Source organism: Myxocyprinus asiaticus, chromosome 10, assembly GCF_019703515.2.
Source record: "Myxocyprinus asiaticus isolate MX2 ecotype Aquarium Trade chromosome 10, UBuf_Myxa_2, whole genome shotgun sequence".
Taxonomy (NCBI): domain Eukaryota; kingdom Metazoa; phylum Chordata; class Actinopteri; order Cypriniformes; family Catostomidae; genus Myxocyprinus; species Myxocyprinus asiaticus.
Window position 1 is genome coordinate 3,497,948 of NC_059353.1, and position 23,961 is coordinate 3,521,908.

At 39.0% G+C, this 23,961-nt stretch overlaps 1 protein-coding gene across 2 annotated transcripts in view; it reads right to left on the reverse strand.

Annotated features, from left to right (window-relative positions):
• Positions 1–23,961, reverse strand: part of LOC127446817 (kalirin-like) — a 352,102-nt gene that overhangs the window by 126,182 nt on the left and 201,959 nt on the right. For both annotated transcript variants that reach the window (XM_051708059.1, XM_051708058.1), the window contains exons 11-17: positions 23,241–23,432; positions 17,626–17,795; positions 15,116–15,290; positions 14,211–14,406; positions 11,029–11,195; positions 10,172–10,291; positions 3,317–3,535 (exon numbers count right to left, since the gene is read on the reverse strand). In XM_051708059.1, coding sequence (XP_051564019.1) covers positions 3,317–3,535; positions 10,172–10,291; positions 11,029–11,195; positions 14,211–14,406; positions 15,116–15,290; positions 17,626–17,795; positions 23,241–23,432 — 1,239 coding nt within the window. The remainder of the gene's footprint in view (positions 1–3,316; positions 3,536–10,171; positions 10,292–11,028; positions 11,196–14,210; positions 14,407–15,115; positions 15,291–17,625; positions 17,796–23,240; positions 23,433–23,961) is intronic.

Consider the following 23,961-nt stretch of genomic DNA (forward strand, 5'->3'; position numbering starts at 1 on the left):
TGACGACCTGAATGTGTTTTACTGTAGATTTGAAATGCCCAGTCTCATACTCCACACCTTCGCTTCACACAAACACCAACACCTCCTGCAACCTCCCTCTTCCCCTCTCCTGCTACTCAACCTGCGCTTAAGATCTGTGAAGAGGATGTGTGCCGGAAACAAAAGACAAGGAAAGCACAGGGCCCAGATGGTGTTTCACCCGCTTGTCTGAAAGCCTGTGCCAACCAGCTGGCCCCCATCTTCACACAGATCTTCAACACATCACTGAAGCACTGTGAAGTTCCCAGCTTCTTCAAATGCTCCACCATCATCCCCGTCCCAAAGAAACCCAAAATCACAGGACTTAACGACTCCAGACCCGTTGCTCTTACATCTTTGGTCATGAAGTCATTTGAGAGACTGATGTTGGCCCACCTGAAGGACATCACTGGACCCTTTCTGGATCCTCTTTAATTTGCTTATGGAGCAAACAAGTCTGTGGATGATGCACTCAACATGGGATTGCATCCTATACTGCAACATCTGGACAGACTAGGGACATATGCAAGGATCCTTTTTGTGGACTTCAGTTCGGCTTTCAACACCATCATCCCAGTTATCCTCCAGACTAAATTAACCCAACTCTCTGTTCCCACCTTTATTTGTCAGTGGATCACCAGCTTTCTGATGGAAAGGCAGCAGCAAGTGAGACTGGGGAAATTCACTTCTAGCACCTGTATGATCAGCACTGGTGCCCCCCATGGATGTGTGCTCTCTCCACTAATCTTCTCCCTGTACACAAATTACTGCACTGCCAAGGAACTGTCTGTTAAGCTCCTGAAGTTTGCAGATGACACTACTGTCATCGGCCTCATCCAAGATGACGACGAGTCTGCATACAGAAGGGAGGTTGAACAGCTGGCTGTCTGGTGCATTCAAAACAACCTGGAGCTGTACATGCTCAAAACAGTGGAGATGAATGTGGACTTCAGGAGGAACACCTCAACATTGACCCCATTCACCATTCTGAACAGCACTGTGGCAGCAGGGGAGTAATTCAGCTTCCTGGGCTCTACCATCTCACAGGACCTGAAGTGGGGGACCCACATTGACTCCATTGTGAAGAAGGCCCAGCAGAGGTTGTACTTCCTTTGCCAGTTGAGGAAGTACAACCTGCCACAGGCACTGCTACTCCAGTCCTACTCAGCAGTCACTGAATCTGTCCTCTGCACTTCAATAACTGACTGGTTTGGTTCAGCTACGAAATCGGACATCAGAAGACTACAAAGGACAGTTCGGACTGCTAAGCGGATTATTAGTTGCCCCTTGCCCTCCCTTCAAGAACTATACACTTCCAGAGTGAGGAAAAGGGCTGGAAAAATCACTCTGGACCCCACTCGCCCAACCCACTACCTTTTTGAACTGTTGCCTTCTGGCCGGCGCTACAGAGCACTGAGCACCAGAACCGTCAGGCATAAGAACAGTTTTTTCTCTCAGGCTATCCATATCATGAACATTTAAACCTGCCCCATTGAGAAATAATTATGTGCAATACACAGCTTAGTCTATTTATATTTATCTAACATATCGTACCTCTTCTGCCATTACATTCCCTTGCATTATCTGTATATAACAGATATGTATTTGTACATACGTTTATATATATATATTTTTGTCTTATTGTGCATTTCTATATATACTTCTTTTCTATTCACTTTTTATTTTTATTCTATTTTTTTATTATCTCTGTCTTGTTGTTGAATTGTTTGTGCACTGGAAGCTTCTGTCACCAAGACAAATTCATTGTATTTTTAAGCATACTTGGCAATAAAGCTCATTCTGATTCTGATAAGACTGCCATGAAACCATGTCAAATCACTTGTGACCATTAGACCCCATCAGACCTCCAAGAAACCACTTCAGACCACATCAGACCCAATCAGATCACATTAGACCTCATTAGACCCCCAACGCTACAATAAATCATTTTTTTTATTACGTTTGTCTTATTTTCCAGTAAAAATATCTAAACATCCTTAAAACAATAAAAATAATTACTTTGAGAAGCAGAATGACAGGTTTTCTCAGAAAACACAGTATCTGAAATGTTTTTTTTTTATTATTTTTTTTTTTTTATGTCTGATGGGGTCTGATGTGGTCCAGTGGGGTCTGAAGTGGTTCCTTGGAGGTCTAATGGGGTCCTTACTTTCTGTGCCTTTATTGACACCAAAAACAATAGCAAAAATGTTACTTGTTTTTAGAATGTTTCTATATTTTTACTGAAAAACAAGACAACATTTTCAGCTAGAAAATTATTTTTTGCTGTGAAGAAGCCACACCAGAGAACATGAAACCCCATTTGACCTCACCAGATCTCCAAGAAACCACTTTAGACCACATGAAACCAACTAAGACCCAACCAGACCCCTTTAGACCTTGTTAGACCAACAATAAACCACATCAGACCCCAATAGACCTCATTAGACCCCAAAGAAAGCATGTCAGATCACTTCTGACCCGTTAGACCTCATCAGATCTCCAAGAAACCACATCAGACCACATCAGTACCATTCAGTTTTAACTATTTGTTGTGTTTTTTTTTTTGTTGTTGTTTTTTTTTTTCATTTCAAGATGTCACATGGTACCTGTTATTCTTCAGGATGGATCAATCACAGTAATTTATTGAATAAAAAAAAATAAAATAAAATAAAAAAAAAAAAAAAAAAAAAAAAAATATATATATATATATATATATATATATATATATATATATATATATATATATATATATATATATATATAATATATATATATATATATATATATATATATATATATATATATATATACTTCAGACCACATGGGACAACAAAAGACCCAATCAGACCCAATTAGACCCACAAGAAACCACATCAGACAACAATAAACTTCATTAGACCCCAAAGAAAGCATGTCAGATCACTTCTGACCTATTAGACCTCATCAGATCTCCAAGAAACCACATCAGACCACATAAGTACCCTTCAGCTTTAACTATTCGTTGTGGGGTTTTTTTTTCAGTTCAAGATGTCACATGGTACCTGTTATTCTTCAGGATGGACCAATCACAGTAATTTATTGAATAAAATAATAATAATAATAATAATATATATAATTTAGAGATTGCTGGGATGTATTTCATATGTATGTCAGGTAAAAACCCACTTTTGCCACCCAAAGTGTCCCACATATTAATCTTTGTACCACTGACTGTCTTTTGTAGGAATGGGTATTTTTGTGTGTCTCAGCCTTTGTTAAGTGTCGAATGCTTGTGTGTTTGTCAGGTGTTGTTGAGCACCTGTTCAGATGTCTTGTAGAAGGCCACAGAGGCATTGACTAGCTTCAGTCTGTCCTCCATCTTCAGCATGAGCTGCTGCCAGTGCACTGCCACCTTCTCAGCACAGCTGCGGATGGCCTCGGGGTCATAGTGTCCAGCCTGTAACATCAGCTCTGCCTTCTGCTGCACCTGTAGTGCACTCTGATGAGTCTTCTGCAGAGAGTTAGCGTGAAACAAAGACTGCGAGAGAGAGAGAGAGAGAGAGAGAGAGAGAGAGAGAGAGAGAGAGTGAGAGAGCAATAAGTATACCTCAGCTTTGAGATGAAAAAGCAAACTACCGTACTATGTACCAGTGCTGGGTAGTAACAGATTGCATATCTGGATAACATTATCAGATTGCAAAAATTGTGTAATTGTAATTGTATTACATTACATTTTATAATGTGTGGAATCAGATTATAGGTAAATTTGTGTGGATTACATGATTACATTATTGATGACATCATCAATCAGCCAAAGGCAATAACTAGTGAGTAATTTACTAATTATGCTCCAAAATTTTAAAAGAGCATTCTGAGCAATGTATTTAAAATATTTAATGTAACATCTAGCTAGGTGTGCATGTAGCTAAACAAATTGATACACTGCATTGTAAGTGCTCAATACAATACAGCACAACACAATACAATACAATACACTTCTAACATTTTTCTAAATTAATGAACAAATAAATGCCATAATGTTTGTATCTGCTTGTCCACCTGTCCATAATTCTAGACACTTTTCTGTAAAAACACATGTCTGCAAACAAACATTTTAGAAGTGTCGGTCAAATCCAATGTTGTGCTTTTGCACCATGCAAATTCACTTTGGCCCGTGCTTCAGGATGGCATAAAAAGCACATGTTTTAGGTTAAGGCCACATGAATAATCGTACATTTCTACATCATATCTAGAGACACTGTCTCATTATTGATTTCAAAGCTGGATAATGAAAAGTCTAATTCCTATTCTTAATTTCCTAAATAACAATAATTATTTTAAAATTAACTAACAAATAGCAAGTTTCTGTTTGATTTTATGTTTACTAATGTTTATTGAAAGGAGTGTTAATTGGTACTGTGGGATTGCAAATTTAAGTGTAACTATAAGATCAGCTGGTCTACTGTCTTTCATATAAAATCACATGAAAAACTTAAGTGATGCCCATTGTATTGGCTTTCAAGGTTTTTCGTATCATGATTCTGTGAGATTTTCTGCCAATGGCTGCATTCTGTTTGTCCTTTTGACCAAGAGTGTATGTGAATGAAAACATGTTTATCATGCCATCTAGGTCTATCCCATATTGTCTGTGATGGCTCTAGGTGCCCCAGCCCTATGCTGCATTCCATTGCAATCGTTTGTGTTCCCTCGCAATAATTTTTGCATTCAATCACAATAGTTTGAGGTCCCTCGCAATAAGTTTTGCATTCCCTCGCAGTAAGTTTTGCATTCCATCACAATAGTTTGCCTTCCCTCGCGGTAAATTTTGCATTCCATCGCAACAGTTTGCGGTCCCTCACAATACGTTTTGCATTCCATCGCAACAGTTTGCATTCCCTAGCAATAATTTTTGTATTCAATCGCAATAGTTTGAGGTCCCTCGTAATAAGTTTTGCATTCCTTCACAGTAAGTTTTGCATCCCATTGCAATAGTTTGCTTCCATCGCAACAGTTTTGCATTCATTCGCAATAGTTTGAGGTCCCTCGCAATAAGTTTTGCATTCCATTGCAATAGTTTGCATTCCCTAGCAATAATTTTTGCATTCCATCGCAATAGTTTGCGGTCCCTCACAATACGTTTTGCATTCCATCGCAATAGTTTGCATTCCCTAGCAATAATTTTTGTATTCAATCGCAATAGTTTGAGGTCCCTCGTAATAAGTTTTGCATTCCTTCACAGTAAGTTTTGCATCCCATTGCAATAGTTTGCTTCCATCGCAACAGTTTTGCATTCATTCGCAATAGTTTGAGGTCCCTCGCAATAAGTTTTGCATTCCATTGCAATAGTTTGCATTCCCTAGCAATAATTTTTGTATTCAATCGCAATAGTTTGAGGTCCCTCGCAATAAGTTTTGCATTCCATCGCAACTGTCTGCATTTTCTTGCAATAATTTTGCATTTCATCGCAACAATTTGTGTTCCCTCATAATACATTTTGCATTCCATTGCAACAATTTGCATTCACCCACATCAAGTTCCGTATCTGTCACTCACTCGACGTTGTGTCGATGTAGTGACACTAGGGGTCACTCTTGGGAACCCGAGACACCTCTGGTCTTTGATAAAAGGCCAATGAAAATTGGCGGGTGGTATTTGCATGCCACTCCCCCGAACATACGGATATAAAAGGAGCTGGTATGCGACCACTCATTCAGATTTTCTCTTCGGAGCCGAACGGTCATGCTCACTGAGCTGAATTCCCACGACTGTTCATTCACCTCTGCTGGATCTGACGGCGCATTTCAGCGGCTTCTCCCTCCTCTGCACTGGTGCACTGCAGAGAATGCCCCTGGGTGCTTCGGCAGAAATAAAAGAGTATATTTCTCTAAAAGAGTATATATCTCTAAAAGAGCGGCACACACGGAACGTCTTTTTAAAGACGCGTCTTTTTAAAGATGCCTTTCCTTTGTGTGTTATTCCTGATTGTGCTCGTTATCTCTCACCTTCTGACGGTCACGATCACTGTCTTTCATGTCTGGGCACTGCTCACGCAGAGACAGCGTTCATGGATGGGTCATGTACTCATTGCGAGAACATGTCCATGGCAACGATGCGGTCGCGGCTTACCTTCGCAAGAAAGCAAGCCACCCCAGAGGCTCCCCGCTTTGGTCCTTCTACCCATGGGTATGAGGCCAGCGCGGCTAGCACTGGGGGCAATTTGGGTACCCCAATCGGACCACCTCTGCCGGGTATCCCCCCACGGACCTCCCATTCCCCAGCACGCTCGTCTGCCCCAATTGGGCTTCCGGATGAGTCCGCCGGCTCGTCTCACGGCGAGTTCGACCTCTTATTCGGAGCCCGCGAAAGTGATGAGCTCTTGAGTGCAGCATCGGAGAGCGGGCTCGTCCAGTCGGATGCAGAAGCCTCAGCTGGGTTCCTCCCTTCGGGTGTGGTCGCCCAGTCACAGGCGTGGAGATGACGACATGCTTTCCCGGGCAGCCGTAAGCATCGTGCTAGAATGGAACCCTCCGCTCTCCCCTGAACACTCTTGGCTCGATGATTGGTTCCTGGGCTCGCGGCGCTGCTCAAAGCCACACCCCGCCCCCGTTCCTTTCTTCCCGGAACTGCATGAAGAGCTGACAAGGTCGTGGGAGGCACTTTTTACTGCCCGGTCCTGGCCTTTCAGCTTCCCCGCCCTCACTACCCTCGATGGTGAGGTGGCTAAGGGCTATTCGGCAATCCCCCAGGTGAATAAAGGTGCTTGCGGTGCACCTATGCCCGCAGAGCGCACCTAAAGCTCCCGTCCAAGGCCTGTAGGTTTATGTCGTCTCTGACGGCCAAGGCCTACAGTGCCGCTGGACAAGCCGCCTCTGCCCTGCACGCCATGGCTCTCCTGCAAGTCCGCCAAGGCGCTAAAGGAACTGCACGAGGGTAGTTCCGCCCCGGGATTGATGAAGTAGCTGCGTTCGGCGACCAACCTTGCTCTCTGGGCGACGAAGGTCACGGCGTGGTCTCTCGGGCGGGCGATGTCCACCTTGGTGGTCCTGGAGCGCCACCTTTGGCTCAACCTGGTCGAGATGGGAGAGGCCGACAAGGCACGGTTCCTTGCTGCCCCCATTTCCCAAGTTGGCCAGTCCGGCGACACTGAGGACTTTGCCCAGCAGTTCTCAGCGGTGAAGCAGCAGACGGAGGTTATCTGGCAAATCCTGCCCCAGTGCTGCTCAAGATCCCGCACCCCGTCTGCTCATCGCCAAGGGTGTCCCCCTGCGGTGACTGCACCGGCTCCGCCATGGAGCCCACTGCAGGAAGCAGACGCCACCCGTCTCGCGGCCACCAAGAACCCGCGAAAGGCTTCGAAGCGCCCCTGATATGGGCGACCCAGGGACGACGAAATCCGCTGCTCTGGAGCTGGTAAGCAGACCACTCCATCCCCCAGTCGAGGGCCGGGAGGATCTTTTGTTACCTTTGCATTTAATTGCGCTGCATGCCCAAGTGGCTGCAGTACCCAAGAGTTCAGCAAGAGCGGTTTCCTTGTTCCCTGGGTCACATATCCGGTGTGTACGGCCGTCATCATGACCACCATCCACCACTCTATTTGGCAGGTTTGGCGCTCCAGCGTATAGTTTGCGTTCCCTCAAAAAACTTTTTGTGTTCCCTTGAGAGAGACTTAACTCATACAGCAAATGTCATGCAATTTCTTTGCTTTTCTGGAACAAAAAACACATCAGAAGCGCAAAATATTTTTTAATAACTTTTTAAAACTTTTCTTTCTAATAGATTTTTCAAAATACTAAAACTTTCTGTTGATTCTCTGGGTTTTTTTAATGAAATTCTGATTTTTAATGTGTACTCAAAACATGTGGACCCCACTGTAGCATGTCTTTCAAACTGTGTTAAGTGTGAATTTCCTTTGTTGAAATATTGACCTTAAATATACACTGTTGAGGTTACAGATTATACTAGAAACAAGCCATGAACAGCAGTAAAACCAGTGGAATAGCCTTCTGAAATGTCATCTAAACCTAGGATATGTAGGACTGAACCTATTATATTTGTCGCTATCCACAATAAGTTATTGTGGTCAATTTCTACTCTTTTGCAGCATATTTACTTATCTATATGTACAGGTGCATCTCAATAAATTAGAATGTCGTGGAAAAGTTCATTTATTTCAGTAATTCAACTCAAATTGTGAAACTCGTGTATTAAATAAATTCAATGCACACAGACTGAAGTAGTTTAAGTCTTTGGTTCTTTTAATTGTGATGATATTGGCTCACATTTAACAAAAACCCACCAATTCACTATCTCAAAAAATTAGAATATGGTGACATGCCAATCAGCTAGTCAACCCAGAACACCTGCAAAGGTTTCCTGAGCCTTCAAAATGGTCTCTCAGTTTGGTTCACTAGGCTACACAATCATGGGGAAGACTGCTGATCTGACAGTTGTCCAGAAGACAATCATTGACACCCTTCACAAGGAGGGTAAGCCACAAACATTCATTGCCAAAGAAGCTGGCTGTTCACAGAGTGCTGTATCCAAGCATGTTAACAGAAAGTTGAGTGGAAGGAAAAAGTGTGGAAGAAAAAGATGCACAACCAACCGAGAGAACCGCAGCCTTACGATTGTCAAGCAAAATCGATTCAAGAATTTGGGTGAACTTCACAAGGAATGGACTGAGGCTGGGGTCAAGGCATCAAGAGCCACCACACACAGACATGTCAAGGAATTTGGCTACAGTTGTTGTATTCCTCTTGTTAAGCCACTCCTGAACCACAGACAACGTCAGAGGCGTCTTACCAGGGCTAAGGAGAAGAAGAACTGGACTGTTACCCAGTGTTCCAAAGTCCTCTTTTCAGATGAGAGCAAGTTTTGTATTTCATTTGGAAACCAAGGTCCTAGAGTCTGGAGGAAGGGTGGAGAAGCTCATAGCCCAAGTTGCTTGAAGTCCAGTGTTAAGTTTCCACAGTCTGTGATGATTTGGGGTGCAATGTCATCTGCTGGTGTTGGTCCATTGTGTTTTTTGAAAACCAAAGTCACTGCACCCATTTACCAAGAAATTTTGGAGCACTTCATGCTTCCTTCTGCTGACCAGCTTTTTAAAGATGCTGATTTCATTTTCCAGCAGGATTTGGCACCTGCCCACACTGCCAAAAGCACCAAAAGTTGGTTAAATGACCATGGTGTTGGTATGCTTGACTGGCCAGCAAACTCACCAGACCTGAACCCCATAGAGAATCTATGGGGTATTGTCAAGAGGAAAATGAGAAACAAGAGACCAAAAAATGCAGATGAGCTGAAGGCCACTGTCAAAGAAACCTGGGCTTCCATACCACCTCAGCAGTGCCACAAACTGATCACTTCCATGCCACGCCGAATTGAGGCAGTAATTAAAGCAAAAGGAGCCCCTACCAAGTATTGAATACATATACAGTAAATGAACATACTTTCCAGAAGGCCAACAATTCACAAAAATGTTTTTTTTTTATTGGTCTTATGATGTATTCTAATTTTTTGAGATAGTGAATTGGTGGGTTTTTGTTAAATGTGAGCCAAAATCATCACAATTAAAAGAACCAAAGACTTAAACTACTTCAGTCTGTGTGCACTGAATTTATTTAATACACGAGTTTCACAATTTGAGATGAATTACTGAAATAAACTTTTCCACGACATTCTAATTTATTGAGATGCACCTGTATATGACTGTTCTGATTGGCTAACCACATAACAGTTTTCCTAGCAACAATGGCAAGTGAACCAAGTTTCTAAATACTGATTAGGTGTTTATATGTAAATGTAGGTCGTCATATGTTAATGAGATAATTGTTGTGACGTCATAATCATGAAGATTTCTTATCGAGTTACTTTTGCAGTTCAGTTACAATAAATTGTCTGAGCAGACTGGAGAGAGAGCTTTGAGTTCAGAAAGTTACTGTATGACTACCTAGTCCATTAAGCTTTTTAATTTAGAAAGAGCAAGAAAAACTTTTTTCTATGATCTGTCCATTTGAGATAGAAAGAGAGGGTTACTTCAGTCATCTGTATAAAGGTCAGAATTAAAGAAGCATTACTATAGATGTCTGAGAGATAAATGCTGTACCAAAATTTTCCAAGTGTACAGAAAGAGAGACAGTGAGAGAGAGAGAGGGATGTGTGTGTGTGTGTTTACCTCTATTGCGAGCTGGAACTGTTCATGTTCTCTCTGTAGTTGTTCGGCCTCTGACAGTGAACTTGCGTTCACCATACTGGCATCCAGCATGGACTCGCCATTACGAATCCAACTCAGAACCTAAACAACACACAAGACAAACAACTTTAGCACTGAAACACAAAACACAACACATTCATCTATTCATCCATCCATCCAACACAAAGATTTCACAATTTCATTACAGGTTATTAGCTACACTTCCAGATGCATTATGACTTTTGCAGTAAATTCCTGGAATCATTTGCAGTAAGTGGCAAACTGATACAGCAGTACATCTGACCTGTATGTGACACATTGTCTACACAGACTGATTTCATTAAGAGCTGAAAGAATTCAAAACACTATCTTTCTCTGCTCATTTCTCTGCATTAGTGCTTAAGTAATGGCAGACACTTGATTGTTGACCTTGCCGACAGCACTCTGGCCCTCACTGAGAAAGAGACTAACACAGAGAGAGACAACCTGAAGCAGTGATTACAGCTTCATCTCTCTCTATTGATTATCAATCAGAGGAGCTCCCACTGACAGAGACAGCAGGACTCCACATAACACCCACAGTTACTCAAAGCGGATCTCAGAACTCACATACTGTATCAGGAGCGTTTAGTGGTATATACCTTTTATGCCGTTTAGTAAACAAGTGTAATCACAATTATAATACACCATAATGATGCATTATACATAATGCATAAGACATGATAATACCAATACATTATGAACAAACAATTTCATATGTTAAAACACATTTACTGTGTTGTTTCACTTGGATGACACACAATGAGTAAGCCACTACTGTATGTTTATCTTTGTGTTACCTGTTTAACCTCAGCCTGTAGGTGGCGTAGCTGCACACACTGCTCCAGACGTTTGTGTGTGTGTTCTGCACTCACATCCAGCTCATGCTGTTTCTCATGAAGAAACTCCAACAGCTCTTGAACCTGAGTGGCCAGGTCCACCTCCTTCTCACCACTCAACTCAATACCTGCACACATAAATTTCCCCAATCAATCAATCAATCAATCAATCAATCAATCAATCAATCAATCAGTCAATCAGTCTGTCTGTCTGTCTGTCAAACTAGGAACATGTTTTCAGTTCATCACCACTGGGTGGCAGTATTGTGGCTACTATAAATCAGTGTTCTCAGCATTTACATTAAAAACTACTCTTTTTGTCCTCAGATCTGATACTATATCACAGATTTACATTCAAGGGAGCTTCATGGCTGTTATCTGTAACTGAACATGAAATCATTAATAGCATGATCAGTGTCCAGACCAGAGTTCACACAAACAATGCTCATTTTCTCCAGACAAAGACATGAATAAACACAAGAGATTTTTACAATAGTGATGTCCTATTTGACAACAAATCATTGAACTTATAAATGATTCAGTCAGACTTCATAATATAAACAATGTTTAGATCTTATTAGAACTTATTATTTAGAACCTATTTTGTTTAAGGTTATTTTAGTTTAGATTTTTTTTTTTTATTATTATTCAGAATTTTTGAATAGTGACATTATTAATAACTATGCGGAAACAATTTCTAGTTTACAGTACTCCTTTGGAGAAACCTGGGATGCCTACTCAAGGGCACAATAGGATGACATGGGTCCACGCATGGGTTCACGTTGATATTTCACCCCAACCAAGGAAACGTAGGACTGAAATAATAAAATAAAATAAGTAAATTTATATTTAGCACAAAAAAATGAAGCCTATTTTTAATATAATTTTTTATTATTATTTTCATATTAAGATTTATTTTTTACATTGTGACATTATTAAGAATTCTAATGTGTTTTACTTTAAAAATAAAAAGTAATATGTCGCCCAGCAATTTCTTGGAATGTTATTAGGGTGAACAAAAAAAAAAAAAAAAAAAATATATATATATATATATATATATATATATATATATATATATATATATATATATATATATATATATATATATATATATATTATTAAGATTTGTTACTGTTAAGACTAAAATAGCATTTTTGGATTTTGTTGGACATATTCACTCAAACGACTAATTGTTTTTGAACCAGTTTACTGAACTGTCCAAATGAACCGATTTGCTAAAATGACTTCCCAACTCTAATTTAAAATTTTTCAAATCTAGTTAAATCTAGTTAAATTCATTTAAACAACATTTATAATATAGTATATATTAAAGCACCTTCTTAATTCAGAGATCAAACACACCCATGGATTGTCACTAAACAGCCTGGAACAGACTGTGTCCGAACCCCACACAGAAAAGTGTGTGCTTAGCCAATACCCATATGTGAGATAGAGGGGGTGAGAGATGGGTCAGCAGTTTGATAGAGAGAGGAAGTCTGTTTCATATATTACAAATATCTGTGACACACAGAGCTGGACGTGAGGTGATAAGCAAATAAGTGAGAAAAATGCTGATTAAAGACAAACAGAGAGATGGTAAATAGGTGAAGAGAGGGGTGACATAAAAGTGTTTAGACTCATTTCATTATAACTTAATTCTTTAATTGAAATAAAAGCTTCAATGCCATCTATGTGACTGCGGACTGAGTTCACAGCACAGAGGAGTTTGAATGCTATTGGTCGAGCTCTCCGTGTCTCTATGGGTTGCCATACATCAGTGACGCACAGCCACCTGACACTTCCAGCGTTTTTCTCTTCTCTCTGTATGTTTATCTGTCTAACTCTTCCCTGTATCTCTTGCTAACCTTTCTGTCTTAATAAATTCCTTTTCTGGGCTTTATAATATTTTACAATTGTAAATGTATAAGCCGTTTTTATTATTATTATTATATATATATTTTTTGAGCTTTATGTGCAGACAAAAGTTTGACTTCAGAGTTTGGTTTGTTTGGTTGGTATGAAATCTGTGCACATAGAACTACACCCAAATCCAATTGAAAATTGGGGTCTGAGGAATCGTTTATTATTTCACAGACATAAAAAAAAAAAAAACAGCTGAACATTATTTTAATTCAGCCATGAAACCCTACATGGTGCAAGCTAATAGGTCCATAAACTTAATCTGTTAGCCAATCAACTTGCTTACTCTTTGTCACTTTGTCTAGCATTTAAATTGCCTTAATTGTTTGCCGCGCTACACAAGTTTTCTCTCTGAAACCCTCCTCCTCCTCAGCATCACTTGTCTAAATCTGCTACTGGGAGATTGCATGTATGTCTAATTGTGTGGCAGCTCGACACAGCATGTCTGTGTACGTTCTAGGAGTTGCAAGTCTTGTCATATTCAGTGTAACATCTTAAAACCTAAAAATGTATTTAAAGCGGGGCAGTCGTATGACGAAGACATAACTGTAGCGATTTGTTGCCTGCATCACGAAAACGTCCTTGTCATGTCGCTCTCACCTCAGCTCAAATGATTCCGTCAAAGGCTCAGCAATCTTTGGATTTATTGCATGTATTTAAGGGAATATTTTAGGTTCAATACAAGTTAAGCTCAATCGACAGCATTTGGGCCATAATGTTAATTACCACAAAAGTTAATTTCGACTTTTCTTGAAAACAAAATTTCTATAAAAGTATTTCAAATGACTCATGATCTGTGTTGGGTGTAATCTAATTACAATTAAATTAGCTATTGTAAATACTGTAGTTACTTTTAGTATTACATTTTAATTCTTGTAATCAGATTACGGATACTGACTTTCAGTTAAGAACATTAATTGGGTTACACATTTTCTACAATATTATTTCAATGTGACAACGAACAAGGAGGAAATATAGACATTACTTGAATTGGTTGAGCGGAAAAACAAAGAAAGTAACTTAAAAGGTACGTAATTAGTAATGTGATTAGTAATTTTATTAATTATTTTATAGAAATAAATAGAATTTAGAATAGAATGGCTTGTGATGTTGACAAGTGCTTTCCATTTTTGTGTGCAACACAGTGTTTTGGTGACCTGAATGAATATGATGAATGTAAACGCACCTTTAGTCTGTTCAATCTTCTGCTATCTGTCTCTTACCTGAAGCTTGGACCTCCATGATGTACTGGTGCAGGTCTTGACCCTGTTGCATAACCTCATAGGTCATGTTGTTCATGGCCAGTTTTCTCTCTGCGTGTCGCTGCAATCTCTGCTCAGCCAGACTGGGCTCTTCTGCGGTGAAGTCGCTCACCTGACGCACCAGATCTTCATTCCACGCATCTAACTCTGCTGTTACCTGCGGAACAGGGCAGACAGATGACCTTCTGTAAAGCCACTGAGTTGACCAACTCACTTGTACAAATAAACACACTAATTCTGTAATTTACAGTAAACATAATAGCATTAATGAATCTGGGTTAATCATTGAGACTAGACTGTAATCTAACATCTGTTACGATTTTACGAGCAGCCAAGAATAAATACATTTGATAATGATGCTTATATGAATCCTGTGTGTGTTTGTTACATGTAATAACTGGACTGTTAAAAGGACTGTTGCATGTCTCATTTATTGACAGATCTCAGAGGAACTTCACATACAGAGATAGTCTTCACATCTTCAAAGGGAAAACTGTCTCATCACAAACACTGAATCTAGTCTAGTTATTCTGTACTTTCCCTTACAATGAAGTACTGTGGTGGGACAATGGTACAGTGATGGTCTCTGCTGGTAATACTATGGTACTTTGATATTTACCATGGAATTGATTAATTACCATATTTGTGAACCATTTAATTTACATAGTACTCCAGGGAATATGATGGTATTACCATTGTACATGACGAAAAATGGTATTACTGTTTTACAGTGTCCAACATGGTAGTACCATTGTACTGGTGTTTTTCCGATAACTACCAAACACACTAACACTGTCTAGTGTATATACACATACACACACACACACACACACACACACACACACACACACACACACACTGGTCACCTCGATGGTGTACTGCTCAAAGATGCGCAGCTGCAGGAAGATGTCGAGTTTGATCTTCCTCTCATGGAAGAGCTCCTCCATGTGTCCCTGCGCCTCGTCCAGCTGCTGTAGCACACTCTCAATATGAGCGATAGAGCTCGTGTGTGGCAGCTTATTACTGCTCATCGCTGAGTCTCTGTACAACACAGAGTTAATGTGTCAGACAATGGGTTAAGGTTAGTCTTAGGTTCATTCAAAGTCCCTTTCAAGGCAAATCAATCCATTCGGTGGCCATCTTGTGAACCATCCCAGGCAGCTACTTTCTGTGCATTCAATAAGTACAGCTCCTATCTACTTGACTTCCTTTTCTACATTTGCCACATTGGGTGTTTCAATTTTCCAATTCATTTTAATGCATGTGCTCTGTCACCCGTAAACAGTCTCTGCTTCAAAGCTCTATTGACAGCAGCTGTTGATTGATCACCACAGACAATCATTTACTAGCAGAAATGTGAAGCTTGTGTTTTTGTTAATGTACTTGCTTAGCTGTAAAGTTGTCTAAATCCTCCTTTTAGTGGTGGGACTACTTGTCTAGATTAACTTTTGGTTATGTGTTACTGATGTAACTCCTTTGGACGGAGTTTGCTCCATGTAAACAATGCTTTATGGATAGTTACATATAGTCCCTTACTGGCTTTGTCACACAGTTAACAATCTAAAGTAATTGGGTTTATCTTTTTGGCTGGTCCTGACATGATTAGATATAACTTTGGGTATAACATGGATTTGCTATGAAGTAACACAGTGTTGCCAACTGTCCCATATTTTGCCGTTCGGGACACCTATTGTTCAGTATTTTAGTGGCTAGATGCAGTCTCACATTCAAGTGCTGAAAATATTCAAGTGTCCCATATTTGTGTGGCAAAAAGTTGGCAACCCTATATGAAGTGAAATGTTAGTGTTATAGTTCAATATAAGGGTACTACTGTTAATGGGTTTTCCATTTGTTTATACAGACTGAGGTACAAGAGATAATCATTTTATGTGGAAATCGACACTATGTCACATATATGGTATATACTGTAGATATTAGGCTGCCAATAACCTGGAACATTCCGTTTACATAAGTGCCATCTGCAAGCAAATTATGTTAGATATTTTGTCAGAACTAACTTAAATTTTCTGAGACATATTTGCAATGAATTTTAAGCACAATTAGGGCTGTCACTATTTCTCGATTTACTTTGTTTAGTCGATTTTAGAGTGTAAGATGTTTGATGCGTAAATTTTCTTTAATGTGATTAACGCATTGACCAATTTTCACATTAGATTCTGACAATTTATTCAGCGCCGTGTGAGTTCTGAATACTGGTTGGAATAGGGCAGAACCTTTGTGATGTGTCCAGGTTAATTACACTGACGCACACACCACAAACACACACAACAGTGATTCCGCGTCAGTAATCAAGTGATGGAGAAGGGCCTCTTAACCGTATTTGTTTCTGTACAAAACAAACCCAAATACGACCTATGAAAAGCTGCATTCATGTGACACATGACACATGCATTTCATGACTGAAGCATCAGTGTATCCTCAACGCCATGTCGCACTTCCGTTTTACCGGATCATTTGGATGAAGTATCATTAGGTGTGCAGTGCCAGACATTTTCTGCAGCGCTTTTCATGTGGAGTTCAAAATGGAAAGAACCATGTGAATGCAGCTTCATGACTGATGTATTGTAATATATATATATATATATATATATATATATATATATATATATATATATATATATATATATATATATGATAATTTATGGCCATCATCACAGGTAAAAATCAATATGGGAATCTAGAGCACTTTATTTAAAGAACAGAGCTGCAGCTCTGTATGTCAGTCAAAGCTCTATGTGAGCCGTTAAAGACATAAATGGATGCGTGACTCGTGTCCTGCAGACGCAATATAAAACAGGCTAACCTGAGGGGGTAAAGGCTAGTCTTCGCATGTGAAATTATTAACAGCATTAACTGAATGTCCAGATGCTTAAGGGCATTTTTTGTGAAATGTTTTGCTTGAAAAGTGTGCTTGTGCTTAATTTTAATTGATGCTTGCTTTGAAATTGTGTTATCTAATGCAAAGACACTCATTCCGTCATAATTTACATACAAAAAGGTACGATAGACTGTGTGTATTGTGAATATAGTAATGTGAGAGGGGCATTATTAGGCTTGTATATTCACAATATGGCACAGCAACGAGTGCCTTTTATATAACAGATCCAGGACCGGAACTATTGGTTTACTCACCCTCATGTCATTACAAACATGTATGACTTTCTTTTGTGGAACACAAAAAGAGATATTTTAATGACTATCATGGTTTGTCTTTTCAATACAATGTAGAAAAGGACCCAAAAGTAAAACATGTGGAACAACATGAGGGTTTGTAAATGATGAGAGTATGAATTTTTTTTTTTTTAAGTGTCTGTATATACCTTAACACTGAATATACAACATTGTGTATTGATACCTGAGTTGTTGTATAAGGTCTTCTCCCTCTTTGATGACATTGAGAGTGGCCTCTAGTGTGGCCGTCTGCTGCTGCTGAAACTGTTTGATGAGCTCCTGAACTGAATCAACAGAGTCGGAACACACCTCCTCCAACAGCTCCTTCTGCAGATCCTCCATCCAAGTCCACAACTGAAACACACACGCACACACACACACACACACACACACACACACACATTAATATACACACACACACATCAATACACACAAATACCACAAAAAAAAAAAAAAAAAACTACAGTCACAGAGATGGGGAGACCTGTTTGTAGATTATATCTAACAAGAATCTGTTCTCAATCCAATATTAGAAAACAGTCTGAAATACTGTACATCTCTTCCATATTTCAGAGAAACTGGTCTCAGTTTTAAGAACACAGTAACAATGAAACAGAAACCACACTATTAACTCACATTAAAGTGAATTCTGAATATCCTCTTGTTAGGCTTTACATTAAATTGGTAACATTTCTTCATTATTTCACCTGTTCTTAACTCACATTAACTGAATTCGTCCTAAATGAAGCTTGTCCCTCTTCAGCTAAAACAGCCTCCACTCTAGTTTAAACTAATTTATTTGGGTTGTTCAGATACCATTTTTTTTAAAAATATTTTTCCGATACCTGTTTTTTTTTTTAACTCAATATCAGCAGTTTATTTCAATATTATCATCAAAATTGTGTTTAAATAAATACATAAATTAAAACTTTAATCAAATGAAAGTACAACAATTGACATGAAATATAATACGAAATGTTATTATTTTTAATCAAATGAAGTGCTTTTATACAGAACCTCACAGCACAATCCAAAATACATTAGTGAAGTTATATTTTGTTAAATAAAGTGCTGCGTAACAGAGCATCACAGATGTGAGATATTGCTTAAATATAATACAATTACTATTGATTTATTATTATTATCATTAGTAGTAGTAGTATAACAGTGAATATTACATAACTATATTGTAGTGTTCTATTTTTGTCATACTTTTTCTCATTTTAAATTGAGCTTTTATTTTGGCAGAGCTTTTATTTTGAAGTGTCTCTAATGTAATCACGGCAGATTCCCAATCCGGAAAAGCCATTCGCTACGTGAATCACAGTGATTATTAAACCGCAAAAGGCTACTATATACAGTAAATAAATAAATAAATATGTAGTCTGTATATGACTCATGCTAAACAGTGAATTAGCGCTCTGCCTGCTGTCATCTGCTACAAAGAGAGTATGCGATGCTCATGATGGTGTTTTCTGTGTATGAGCCAAGTATCTCTTAATGTATGAGCAGTTTGTGTCTCTATGCCTGCACAAAACTGGCTCAACACATTCACAAGAACTCACATTTAAAACGCTGCATGTGCAAACGATCTATTTATTTCATTAAATTGCAGCTTTTGCGGTTAAATAATCTCACTAGGACATGACGTTATTTTTAATCTGTGCGCTGAATGTTTACGTGGTGACATTCGTACGTCAGATGGAAGCATTTTTACGAGACTAGTGTCTCGCAGTTTTAAAGAAGAAACATGGATGCCAACAGTTGAACCGTTTTAAGAGTTGGCCAAATATTACTAGTGACCAGAGACATATTATTATTTTTAGTTTTAGCAATTTTTAGTTAACGGACGTCGACAGAGATTTGACAACATTCAGAATTCTTGCATGACAAAGTTAACTGTAGAGTTTTGAGTCTGTCTAAAGCAGCCACAGAAACCAAATTACATTCAGCTCACACTCTATATCTGTGTGCATGTTAGTGTGTGTGTGTGTGTTTGCAGAGTGAAATGAGGTGTTTGTGGAGTGCTGTTAAACCCGAGCTCTATCTAAGGGTTCATTTGATGAACTCTAGATACAGTAGCTCTTTCAGTAGGTCCAGAAACGCTGCTGTTGGAAGACCTGACTGTTTCTCTAGGCCAGTGTGAAACATTGTAAAACTTTTCTGGCCTGCAGGAGAACTTTCTTCAGCCATAATTCACTCCTGAGTTATGCTCAGGCAAAGTCAGTTTCAAGGTAAGTCGGCGGCCATCTTGGGAATGCTCCCGGGCAGCTATTTTCTATAGATACATGCGGTATAAAAGTACAGCTTCTATCTACTTGAATGGGGAAAGACATCTCCAAAACAGTTGGTCAAGATTATGATCAAATAACATATTTCAAATCAGCAGTAAAATCTGACAACATTAATATGATAAGTTGTGCTTCTTTAGCTCAGATAATGCTTAAAAATGCCATTTTTTAGTGCACTGCACTCAAAAGTCTGAGATCTCAATATGAACTCTGAGCTATGATATCTACTTTCATTATATAGCTTTATACTCTTACTTTATGTCAACAATTGTCTCATTTGTGTCTATTTTTAGAAAGATAAGACTTTTAGAAGCATCTGAAATCTAATACTTATATGAAAAAAATGAGAACAGCTTTTATAAGGCTACAGAGTCTTCATCTCATGCGAGTGCATGATTTTATACATATTTTTCAAAATTACTATTCTCTTTAGGAGTAAAACTTTTTTTTAATGGGGAACAAAAATACTGAGTGCACTTTTAAGTAAGGCCTGTAGTTCTTCCCCCTCATTAAATGTCTATTTTATGCTCTTATTGCCTGTTGAAAAAGATCAAGACTTCACAGGCTGCTGTGCCATGAGAAAACCACATTCCTGCAATCTCCATACATCAAAACTATAGCTCACAGTACAGATCCATTACACAAACACAGCACAGAAACGCCTTAGAGAGATGAATTGTGCCACTTTACCCTTCCACGTATTTACTCTTTCTCTGTCTCAAATGCAGAGTGCATAAGGTAATGGATGTAGAATGACCTCACATGACTGCATAATAAATCACTAAGGCTACGTTCACATAGTAAGTATTTGGTTTTGACAAGCGTATTTACTAACGTGTGATTCTCGAATTGTTTTATTCATACAACAGCTTGAAAGTGGCTTGAATACTGTCTGTATAAATGAATAACTGAAGTCAAGCCCTTTTACTATAGAGCACAACAGTGCCCGCCCACTTTTTCAGCCATCTAAGTTTCGGAAGTATTTTTCCAATTATTTTTTTCCATAAGGATTAATATCCATAAGGATAAAATCCTTCAAAAAAGAGTTGTATGACATGAACAAAACCAATCTGCTCCGAGGTGAATCACAACATGTATTTGAAAATTGGACTAAAAGACAAAGGTAAAAGACTGTGTACCTAACGTGTTTCATGAGGGAATGATCTACAATCACAAAAAGCATTATGAAAAATGCAATCGAATTAAAAATAATGGAAATATATAAAACAATTTATTAAATTGTTGATTGTAAGCATAGAGTAAATATATTTAAAGTATATTGCTAAACATTCAAATATGTACAAATAGAACGGAAAGAAAAAGTATGTGAACTCTTTGGAATTAGCTGGTTTTCTTCATTAATTGGTCATATAATGTGATCTCATCTTCATCACAGTTACAAGTATAGACAAACACAATGTGCTTAAGCTAAAAACACACAAACAATTATAATATTTCATGTGTTTATTGAACACATCCCATTAAACATTCACAGTGCTGTGGAAAAAGTAAGTAAAACCCTAGTCTAATTATAGTCAGGAGTTGGCCAACCTGGAATCCAATTAATAAAACGAGATTGAAGGTGTGGGTTAGAGCTACTTTGAAACAGTTTGAGTTTGCCATTCACAAGATGTATCTGCTGATGTGGACCATGCCTTGCAAAAAAGAGATCTCAGAAGACCTATGATCAAGAATTGTTGCTTTGCATAAAGCTGGAAAGGGTTAAAAAGTTATCTCAAAGAGCTTAGATATTCATCTGTCCACAGTTAGACAAACTGTCTATAAACAGAGACCATTTAGTACTTTGGCTACTCTCCCTAAAAGTGGCCATCCAGTCAAGATGACTCAAAGGGGACACCACAGAATGCTCAATGAGGTAAAAAATAACCCTACAGTAATAGCTAAAGACTTGAAGGAATCATTGGAATTGGTTAACATCTCTGTTCATGAGTCTATTATATGGAAAACATTAAACAGGCATGGTGTACATGGCAGGGCACCACAAAGGAAGCTGCTGCTTTCCAACTAAAGCATAACTGCATTTCAAGTTTGCCAAAGACCATCTTGACACTCCACAAATTTACTGGGAAAATGTTTTGTGGACAGATGAAACTAAGGTTGAATTGTTTGGGAAGAACATGCAGCACTATGTATGGTGTAAAAAGGGCACTGCATACCAACATGTAAACATCATCCCAACGGTGAAGTACAGAGAAGGGAGCATCATGATTTGAGACTACTTTGCTGCTTCGGGTTCTGGACTGCTTGCCATCATCAAGAGAAAAATCAATTCCCAAGTTTATCATGATATCCAACAGGATAATGTCAGGGTGGTTATGTACCAGCTGAAGATCAGCAGAAAATCCACTATGAAATGGCTTCAAAAAAAGAAAATCCATCTTTTGGAGTGTCCCAGTCAGAGCCCAGACTTTAACCCAATAGAGATGCTGTGGAATGACCTCAAGAGAGCCGTTCACACCAGATATCCTAAAAATATGGCTGAACTGAAGCAGTTTTGTAAGGAAGAATGGTCCAAAATTTCTTCTGAACGCTGTGCAGGTCTAATCTGCAGCTACTGGAAACACTTGGTTGAGGTTATTGCTGCCAAAGGAGGATTGACCAGTTATTAAATCCAAGGATTCACTTACTTTTTCCACAGCACTGTGAATGTTTAATGGGATGTGTTTAATAAAGACAAGAAAGATTATAATTGTTGTGTTGTTAGCTTAAGCACATTGTGTTTATCTATACTTGTGGCTTTAATGAAGGTGAGATCACATTTTATGACCATTTAATGCAAAAAAAACAGCAAATTTCAATACACATACTATTTCTTGCCATTGTATGTAAGTAGTTTGAGAGTATATGGAGACCAACTCGACTGCATCATTCACAGTACATCATGTGTGTGGGCGGTCGCTGCAGAGCTCTTTTGGTGCACTTTGTTTGACTTCTCTCCTCGGGATCATGGGTAGAGCAGGTCTTTACAAGGAATAACTGTCAGTGTCTTGTCTTTAGTTTCTTGATCTGGTTTCTTGCTTCATTGTACTTTGTTGTGGATTATTCTCTTATTAAACCCTGCAGTTGAGTTCTACAACTCCTGACTCGCCAGCATCAATACAATTGCGCTATTAAACACAATGTTTGAAAAAATTAAGTTGAAACAACATAGACATTGATTAACAACCTCAGAACTCATAGTTGGTCTGTCCTGAAAGGTTTATAAGTTATTGTTAATAATCAATTCTCATAAGGGAAAAAAATAAATAGGATTTTTACTTCTGGAACCCAACTGTTGCACTCTATTGACTCTTCCATCAACGTGCCTTAAACATTTAATGAATTACGTCATGACAGAAGAATTTAGCATTTCACAAGTGCCCGGTTGACAGTTGGAGAGGTAAACAGCATATCAGCATGTTCATGTAGCACATCTGCCACAGCTCAGAGAAAACTCCCAGAATTCCTCTGTTATCCAGATGGTATGCATGCCAGTGAGCAGTCTCACCTCTTTGGTGTGCGTGTGGAAGGAGACAGACATGTCCAGCAGTAGTTTTCTCTGCTCGACTCTCCTAACGAAGTCCTGGATCCTGACCTCCAGCTGTCGTGCCGCCTTATAGATCTCCTCCGGGTCACACTCCCCCGTCTGGGCCAACTGCTCGGCCGCTTCCAGGAGTTTATCAGCATTGGTGTAAGTGTTCTGATCCGAAAGAGATGAGAAGAGAAGGAAAAGTTTTATCATTTAGTGTAGAATGAATGTAGAGATACAGATCTTGACATAATTTCAACACTTGCCCCTAGACCCAAATCTGAGTGTTATGATTAAAAGATTAAAGGAGCTTTGCCTGAAGTCAAAATGTTAGTCAAAGATTGTTGCAGAAAAATAGTGCAATTTAGTTTTTCATGACCATTTTCCACCCTATCTCTGGTTCTTGAAAGTTTGGGTATGTCCATACTCTAAGGAAATCCAGCAGTTATCACCTTATGGTCCAAATGTGGCCAAAAAGAGAGGAATAATGGCCCACTGGCTGCTAGGACAGTCTCTTTAAAAGATTCCCACCCCAGTACACACTGTTCCTCTCTGTCAGACATGAGGTACAGATCTGCTAATTAACATGAGATAATTACATGTGAATTCACGTGCTGTGTCCGTAGAGAATGAGAACACATTTACAGACCCAGAGGGGTTTAATCTTTCATTAAACACACAGTTAAGACATTTAAACTCA